This window comes from Lagenorhynchus albirostris, chromosome 7 (assembly GCF_949774975.1).
Source record: "Lagenorhynchus albirostris chromosome 7, mLagAlb1.1, whole genome shotgun sequence".
In the NCBI taxonomy this organism is placed as follows: Eukaryota; Metazoa; Chordata; class Mammalia; order Artiodactyla; family Delphinidae; genus Lagenorhynchus; species Lagenorhynchus albirostris.
Window position 1 is genome coordinate 64,782,411 of NC_083101.1, and position 9,299 is coordinate 64,791,709.

The 9,299-nt window shown below is 40.6% G+C and overlaps 1 protein-coding gene across 6 annotated transcripts in view; it reads right to left on the minus strand.

Annotated features, from left to right (window-relative positions):
- Window positions 1-5,089, minus strand: part of PSIP1 (PC4 and SRSF1 interacting protein 1) — a 41,866-nt gene extending 36,777 nt beyond the window's left edge. For 2 of the 6 annotated variants that reach the window (XM_060155097.1, XM_060155095.1), the window contains exons 1-3: window positions 4,922-5,089; window positions 4,177-4,389; window positions 917-993 (exon numbers count right to left, since the gene is read on the minus strand). In XM_060155097.1, the coding sequence (XP_060011080.1) occupies window positions 917-993; window positions 4,177-4,248 (149 nt within the window). In that variant the 5' untranslated portion in view covers window positions 4,249-4,389; window positions 4,922-5,089. Of the gene's footprint in view, window positions 1-916; window positions 994-4,176; window positions 4,390-4,826 lie in introns of all 6 variants that reach the window. The other 4 variants (XM_060155098.1, XM_060155100.1, XM_060155096.1 and 1 more) reach the window with 3 other exon arrangements.
- Window positions 5,090-9,299: the final 4,210 nt, after the last annotated feature.

The following is a 9,299-nucleotide window of genomic DNA, read 5'->3' on the forward strand; positions in this document are numbered from 1 at the left end:
AGTGAACTTTATGATGTAAAGTACATATTAATAAAGCTATTTCTTAAAATTATGTGAAAGTTCATACAGTAGCTAAGCAACATTAAACCAATGTTGCCACTGTACACATTCTAAGGAATACATAATTCTAATTAGAGTACCACCAGTTTTATTTCACCTGATCCCAGGTAAACAAATCTACTTTACCAAAATTATTGCAAATTCTAAACTTAAAGTTCAAAATCAACGAGGTTATATACAACTTGTAAGGCTATTAAAATACAGGCACATAGTATATTATTTTTCAAAACTAATGAGATAGCCCCTGGAGTAATCCTCTGTACCCAGAAGTAACAGTTCAATATTCTACTGGAAATTTTTTTTTGCAATTTTTGAAAAATTAATTTGCTTCACCAAATCAGTTCTCTGCCCACAAATCCACCAGGGGCAGCAGAGCAGTAACAGTGGCTCTCAGGACCATATAAATACACACAGAAGGAACTATCCAGATTTCTTCTCACCTTTCCCACAATATACCATTTGTGTGGCTAAAATCAAAGCCTAAAATAGGGTGCCAGGCTGTCATGAAAAGCACTAATTATACTAAATATGAATACTGAATGCCTTGTTAAAACTTCCCTTACATATTTTCATCCATCAGTTATTCTTCTGATTGATGAGAGGACCAATGTACATCTTTCTTTTATGATTAAGGACATCCATTTCAATAAAAGTTCAATCTACAGTGTCTAATTTTTCTACCATAAAAATAAATTTTAAAAGGAAACTTGAAGATTTTTTTCCAAGTTCAAAGATGATTTTAACATCTCCTGTTACTTTATTTTCTCTCTAAATTAATCTCTACTTGTTTTTCATTATATGCCTAATGAACGTGCTAAATTAACTCTGATTTGCTTTTAGAGCTAAAAGGACTTACGTCTCATGAGTTCCAAAAAAGAAAATGGGTAGTTTGTTTGTGGGTGGTTTTACAGCTCCATCAGGAACTTCATCTACCTAAAAAAAAGATCAGAAAAATTAAAATCTTTTAAATCATACGCACCTAAACACATCAGAATAAACTGAAAACAGGACATCCAAAAGGGATCTGCTATAAAATGGACCAGTTCTACAGGTCCACAATCCCTTACCTCCAGTTCTGAAACCCAAAAAGCTCTGAAAACCAATTATTTCTCTCAAAACTCATTTGGTAGCAAAACCTGGATTGACACTGAAGCTATTCCATCATTTCTTTTATCCACCTAGCATTTCTAGTGATGCTTCTCCACAGAAATATCGTGTTAGATTACCATGTGCCATCCCAGACCCTACTAGGAGCAAGATATATGGCATATGTACCATCATTACCTTTCTAAAATCCCGAAGTTCTGAATTTTTAAACACATCTGGCCCTAAGAATTCCAGATAAGAGAGTCTGAACCTATTCAAAAATTTTAAATTCTATTTCCGCAGGGAGGCTATCCAAATATAGGAGACATTAACAAGTTTAAAACAGTATTTCTCCAAGTCTGAAACACATATTCTGAAAAGATCTTAGACCTACATGGCTGAATCACATGAGGTTACCTGTTCCTTTTCCATTTCTCTTTTAATACTTTAATACTTCTAATTAAGTAAGGAAGAAAGTATCAGGTACTGTTATGTATAACACATCTGTAATACTTGATACTTTTGCTTACCAGAGTTAAGGCCATCAGGCAGTAGTATCTGGCCAGAATTTAACATTTCTACTTCATTACTTATTTATTTAAACTATATAATAATATTTCTATTTCAGAACTTTCATAATTTCAAAGACACTTTAATTTAAAAAATCAGTTGACTATTAAGAAGGGAACAGACCACCAGCAGACCTATGATGCTCCACATGCATTATCATGTTTAAGAGAAGACCATGAGGGTGATGTTGGCAATCTGAAGGTTTCAGACATCAATAAGAATCATTGGCACCCAACACCCTTGGGAACTTAACTTCCCCACCTATATGAAGATTATACTGTCTTTTCGGCTTTGTGACAAATTGTTAAATTGTGAAAATCCTTAGAGGCCTTAAGATAAGGGATATATTTGTCACCTCAGCTCATATGCTTTCTGCCAGCAAACAGCTTTAAAAGTTTATGCAAATATCTAGCACCTAAAGAGTTTAATAAATGCTAGGCAATTTTTTTAAGTTGACTTTAAAAACAATTACTACTGATACAGGATTACAAGAATGTGCAAGACTTAAAAAGTAATGAAGCCTGGGATACACAGACAGAAAGCATTAAAATCAAAACTGGAACAATGATTGTCACCTTCACAGCTGAGACCTTAAATACATATTTTAAACTCTCTAAAGCAAAGACTTAGAATTCGTAAGATTGGAGAGAAGACAGAAAAAGGAACATAATTCTTAGACACAGACAATATCAAAACTAAGTTCAACTGCTTCTAAGAAAAAAAGGGAAAAGGAAAGAGACTAAAATTTCCCATTTCAATCCAAATTAAAATGTTAAATATAGAATTTATTAAAGAAAGAAAGAAAATACTCTGGTCCTCCTAAGGCTACTCTAGGTTTGCTTTTATTAGCATTCTTAGTCACCTAACAGACTGAAGCATGTAGGGAAGATGATTTAGAAGAGTAGATAATTTTTAAAACATTTTCATTTGGTTTTTAACTGCACTGTCGCATAGAAATCTGAATAAAGATGTACCCCATATGCTCGGATTTTATAACACCTCAAAATAAATGATGCTAAAACCACAAAAAAGTATTTTGCAGGGGCCTTAAACCTGCTCAGTTTCCCTATGCTCTTTACTTAAACATGAAGTAAGGTGTTTTTTAGCGTATGATTTATGTACTAAGGATTGGGAGGGTGTGTAATAAGGAAATTCAGTTTGTATCTATTTCTCTGGAAAAGCTTACAAACTACCTGGAGGTCAAAGAATGCACATAAGAGTTAAAATAAAAGGTTATCACAAAGGAAATAAAGTATCAAATATACAGATGAATTATGATCAAGGATTGTTTCAGTAAGACTCCACTGAAAAGGTAGATTTAATAGACTAGGGAAAAAAAAAAATCTTTCCAGGCTGGGGAAGGAAACCAGTAAACCTGAGTCTGTAAAGAGCTGGATGGGAAAAATTAAGAAACAGTGAATATTTTATACTTGGATAGCACTCAGCAACTCACTCCATGATTCTCTGTAACCAATGGTTACTCTTCCTCCCAACTGACATAATTAAAACTACAGGATTTAATTATCTTTAAGAAATACAGTCCTCAATGAAGAGTAAATTAGTGGAAATTACAACTTTAGACTATCTCATGTTTATATTTAAGAAGGACCTTGAGCTTACTAATCTAATTGAGCTCAACATTTGCTAGGTTCTATCACTACCTTAGAACCTGAGTCCTACCATAACCTAAAAGATCTTTTTCTGAAAATGGTACTTAGATATTTTAGACAGTCTCAATTCCTAAATGTTACAAAAAACCCTCAGTCCTTAATCACCTCTCTGCACTACATGTGAACCCAGGAATATGGGTCTACTCCTCCTTTTGCCTGTGGGAAACAATCAGAGGTAAAACAACTTCTTCAAGGTCATAAGGCAAACTTCACCAATAAAAACGTGAAAATAAACTTTCTAGACGTTCCGTGATGCTACCTTATTGTAAAATTTTCAAGAATATCCAGTCCTCTATCGTATTAAACAAGTCAATCCAGAAGGTCTCATCAACCATAAAACAGGAACGAATACCTATGTTAATTTAATCACGTAGAACTCTTTAACACCCAATAGTTGGCATAGATTTCACTGGTATTTTGCATTTTACTCAAAGTTAAGAAAATGCCTGTTCCCTTAATTTTTAAACACAAAATCCATACTTGATTATTTTCACCTACAATGGGACACTAATGGCATCACCTTGAAATATTTCATATTAAGAAAACCTGCCAAAGTCTGTCAAAAACAAACCACAGGAAAATACCTAAGTATGTATAAACACCTGAATTTTTAAATTACATGGAAGATTAGTGGGCAAAAAACTAAAATAAAAGGTCAGGTTACAAATGAGACTAAGTGAAAGCGAGGGAGAGAAAGGACACGAGAAAAAAAAATTAAGAGAAGAGGGTATAGGAAGTAGGCCTCTGAGGAATGTAGCACCGCTAAACGCGAAGGCTAAAAATCACTTACTCGAGCTGGCCAATGAGGGTAACCTTTCATCTTGGCGAAGATGAGGTCCCCAGGTTTGAAATCGCGAGTCATGTTTCAGGGCCGAGGCCGGGGGTCCGAGCACAGGGAGGAGGTGTGACGGTGCGGACTGCGAGGGGATGCGGGAAGGCGGACGGCAGCCGAGGCTCCCGCGGCGGCGGGAGGGGGAGGATGCCTCGGGGTGTCCCGACGCGCCTGCGAGGGAGAGCATGGAGGGCGGTTAAAGCTCAGAAACCCGAAGGGAGGGGCCGTAAGGGAGGGACGGGGGAAGGGGAGGAGGAGGGGGAGGGGTGGGGAGGGGGTGGGAGAGTGAGGGGAGAGCCGCCTCCCGCTCCTCCCGCGCGAGTGCGCGGCCTCCGCAGCCCGAGAGCTAGCCCTCCAGGCTTCGCAAGGTCCACCGCTCGACGACCGAAAAGACGCCACCACCTGAGGCAGAGATGCTTCTCAGCCCCGAATTCCCGTTTCTTCCGCCCCATCTTTCCTCTGGCTTTTTTCTCCCAAGCTTAAGCCCCAAGAGGGTGGGGGGTCGGGGGGAAGAAAAAGATGGCAAAAGGCAAGGGAACGTTCCCCTCCCAGCCACACACGGCCTCTCCCCCAGCCTTCTTCCCTACGATCGCAGCCCCGGGCCGAACCTCTGCTCCCGGGCGGGCCGCGGCCACTTCCCCGCTACAGCCAGGAGTGAGGCCACCGGAGGGGGGGGCGGGGCGAGTCCCCGCCGCCCGCTCACCTGCCGGGGCCGCGGGCGCTGAGGCTGCGGTGGCGGGCCGGCCGCCTCTGCCCGCGTCCACGCAAGCCACCTGCGCCACCAGCTGCCGCAGAGGCGTCTCAACGTCTCCGAATAGCAACCGCGCCGCCGCTGCCGCCGCCGTCGCTGCGCTGCTCCCGCGCGGCTCCAGCTCCGCGCCCGCTAGCACTGGGGCGGGACCAACTGCTAGCCGACGGAGGGGGGATAACGCAACACCCGCTGAAGGTATGTGGCTTCGAAACGGGACTTCAGGAGAGCCTAGATCCCCAAGTTCGCTTTTTCCTAACAGGTGCAGCCTGATGGAGAGAGATAAGAGTGAGAAGGAACAAAGAAGGGGGAGCAAACAGCTTGGCCCGTTGTGGCTCCCCCCTGCGGTTTGCGGAGTGGTCGGGCCCGGCCCGCCCCTGTTGGCTGCTCTGCGTGTGTGTATTTGTATGTGTACTGTATGTAAAAGGCGGGGAGGGAGGAAACGATTGTTGTGGACGGGGTTTGGGGGCGGGTATACGGGCCTCCAGCCCTTGGCTGTGTGTTGGAGAGAATCTGGCAGCCTAAGCTGCATGTTCTTGCATCGTTTCCCAGGGTGGAGAGGTTTTTAATGCTGCACTTGCGCGGTTTGCACCATCCAAAAAAGAACTGTACAAAAACCCATAGATGAAATCGGAGCATGAGGTGGTTGCACGGGTGTGCAGCTTGTAGGCCTCTTAAACCTTGCTGAAGGGGCCCTGCAGTCTCCTTTTCCTTGAAACTGTAATATGAGAAAGCCCCATTTATTTTCTTTTAAATTTAAAGCACCAAGAACTATTAAGAAATAGGCAGTCCTAACGAATGCAAAACGTGCAGTATAGAAAACAATGATAGGAAAGCATAAGCCTTTTCGATAGGATGTGGGTTTGGGCCCATACTGTATTTTAAATGCATCTAAATTTTATTTCCCTAGTAGAATGGTAGCTTGTAGGTAGTACAGTGTAAAGTGCTGCTAAACCTCAAATGTTTATCTCTCAAAATAATCTTCAAGGGATTTCTAAAATTTTTTTATCCTGTAGCCAGTACATTTTTAAATGTGTTGGTAGTTATTACTAGCCTTCTGATGTGAATTAATCCTTTAATATTTTTACTGTACCAGAATTATATCACCAGAATTGTCTTATTTAACCATTAACGTTCACCCAGTTTCCCAATAAATGTAGCAAAGAAAGCATTTTGAAAAGTAATAAAAGCTGATCTTAAATTGTGTTTCATCCTTCACTGAGTCCCCTCCCAAAGTACCTAGTGTGTCATGCACTCTTATGTGCTAGGGATACAACCATGAACAGCAAGCACAGACACTTCCCATTTAAAACTGAACCAAAATATGAAAAAAGCAAAAAAAATAAAAATAAATAATAGTATGTAGCTCATACTCCTTTAAACGAAGGACTCACAAATAAATCAAGCAAAGCTTAACATTAAATAGATAAAAATTGAGAATTTTTTGAAAGAGATACACATAGGCCTTTAAAAAGAATGAAAGAAGACATTCGCAATGCAAAACGTCTTGCAAGGAGACTGACTCATACCTCAGCAATATGCAAAGAGTTCCAAGTGCTGCAAAAAGAGAAATTGACTAGCAAGCGAGAGGGAAGGGTTGGAGAAATGTCTTGAAGCGTTTCATCGTGAATTTGAATTTGATACGATGTATACTAGAGAGCTACTATAGGTTACTGAGCAACAAAGGTAAAGATGATTCTTTAAAAAGTTATTCTTGCTTGCTACAAAGTAGATGACAGTAGAAAGAGGCTGGAGATTACTGTTGTACTCCTTAAGTGACTGGTTTCTGGATGAGACTGTTGACTATGAAAAGGGGAAGGAAGGGCACAGCTAAGTACACAAAGGAATAATTGTCAGTTAGTCATAAATAGTGCACAGGAAAAAGTGGAAAAGATGTATTGAAGAAAATTCCAAGCACTGAGTAGGAGAGACCAAGGCATCATCCAGCAACCATTTCTTGTGTTCCTCCTTTGTTCTAAACCCAGTAAGGCTTTGCAACTCCAAGTGTGGTCCAGGGGCTTCACCTGGGAGCTTGTTAGAAGAAACGCAGCCCCTTGCCAGAACTGCTAATCAGAATCTGCATTTTAACAAGATCCCCAGATGATTCTTATGCATATTCAAGCTTGAGAAACTACTGCTGTACAAGATACTACAGGCCATAGGAACTCAAAATCAAGTAGGGAAGACAGATATATATTAATAGATAAATTATAATTAATATTAAAAGATAACTTTTTATTAGTGCTTAATGATGGTACCAACATGTAAAATTATTGGGAGTGGGGAGGTCCTCAGAAAAGGAATGGAAATAGAGGGAAAATGAAAAAACATTGATGTTTTAGTGTTAGTATTTTAAAAGAAAGAAAGAAAGAAAGTACAAACTTAGCTCTTGCTATCTTTAAGTTTCGGCAGTTTCTATTTTTGATAGTTTGTAGACAATGGGCGATACCCTTTAAACAATAAGTCAAAGCAAAACAGGTGGTAGTTTAAGCCTCTAGAGAACAAAAGCCCAGGATCCCTGGGAGCAGCAGTTCCAGAGCAGAGGGGGAGGGGAGAGGAGAGAGGAGAGGGAGGCGCGAGTGTTGGGCTCATCAGAGCCCCTTGGAGAGCTTTTCAGAACTACTGTGAGCTTGTGCTCTTCTCCAGCCAAGCTCGAAGCACCCCTCCCCCACAGTCAGCCTTCTTAGTGGGGATGCCAGGAAAAGTATAGCAAGATAGAGATTAGAGGAGCAATGAAGGGAGTTGTAAGGAGAAAATACAATTTCCAAAACAACTGAAGCAAGGGGGAGGGGGAAAGGAGATCTAAATGAATTGAGGGAGGAGCTTGACTTACAGTCTCTCATTTAATCCAGGTGTTACTATCCCCATTTTACAAATGAGAAAACAGGCTCACAGAATTTGAGCAACTTGCCCCAAATCATACATCTACTCGAGTGGCCAAGGCAACGGTCCCCCAAGTCTGTTCTCAAGTCCCTGCCTTTGTGTGATCCCACACCACCTCTAGGTGGAGCAGGGGGCCAGCAGCACTGTGTAATTAGAAAAAGATGCTGGAAGTAAAAGCAGCCCAGCACTCTTCCACCTTCTGTCTTTGCACTTGAAAGTATTCCCAGCTTCAAATTTCCTGACCGCCTCCCTCTGCCCCACCCCATTCACAGCGTGTCCTACCACCAGACCGTTCTGTTTAACTCCTTCTAGTCCTAGAGGACTCAACCCAAAAATCTCCTCTCGAAAGACTTCTGACCTCATCTCACTGTGACATAATTTCTTAATTACAATCTTTTTGACTAGTCTTTAAAATACTTAGAAGAAGGCACTATCTTAGTGATCAGTGCCTGGCATTCGCAGGCACTCAATAAAATTTGTCTCAATAAATATTTGTTAAATAAATGAGAGGAAGGGGCAGGTGAAAAACTCTGACAGGGTCTCCATTATCCTTTAAGCCGAGAAAGCAGATACGAAGACACTTGAGAGTACTTAATTTGTTTTGACTTTGTGAAATTTTCATGTGCTTAAAGGCTAACCCTTTAAAAGCACTGACATTTCTCATTGACTACAAATACTTTCATTCTAACCATTTTAATGGAAATCATTCTAAGTAAGAGTTGATACTTATCCCCCAAATTTAGCAATGATAATCCCTTCCTTCACATCTTTTACATATAATGTGCATAATTCCCCACACTAATACACAGTATTAGTAACACAACTTAAACTTATTGGTATGAGCAGCAATTACTGAACTGTTGGGGTTTTTTTAACATCTTTATTGGAGTATAATTGCTTTTCAATGTTGTGTTAGTTTCTGCTGTATAACAAAGTGAATCAGCTATATGTATACATATATCCCCATATCCCCTCCCTTTTGCGTCTCCCTGCCACCCCTCTAGATGGTCACAAAGCACTGAGCTGATCACCCGGTGTGATGCAGCTGCTTCCCACTAGCTATCTATTTTACATTTAGTAGTGTATATATACAATGCTACTCTCTCACTTTGTCCCAGCTTACCCTTCCCCCTGCCCGTATCAAGTTCATCCTCTACATCTGCGTCTGTATTCCTTGTCCTGCCCCTAGGTTCGTCAGAGACATTTTTTCTTTCTTTTTTTTTTTAGATTCCATGTATATGTGTTAGCATACGGTATTTGTTTTTCTTTTTCTCACTTACTTCACTCTGTATGACAGACTCTAGGTCCATCCACCTCACTACAAATAACTCAATTTTGTTTCTTTTTATGGCTGAGTAATATTCCGTTGTATATATGTGCCACATCTTCTTTGTCCATTCATCTGTCGATGGACACTTAGGTTGCTTCCATGTCCTGGCTATTGTAAATA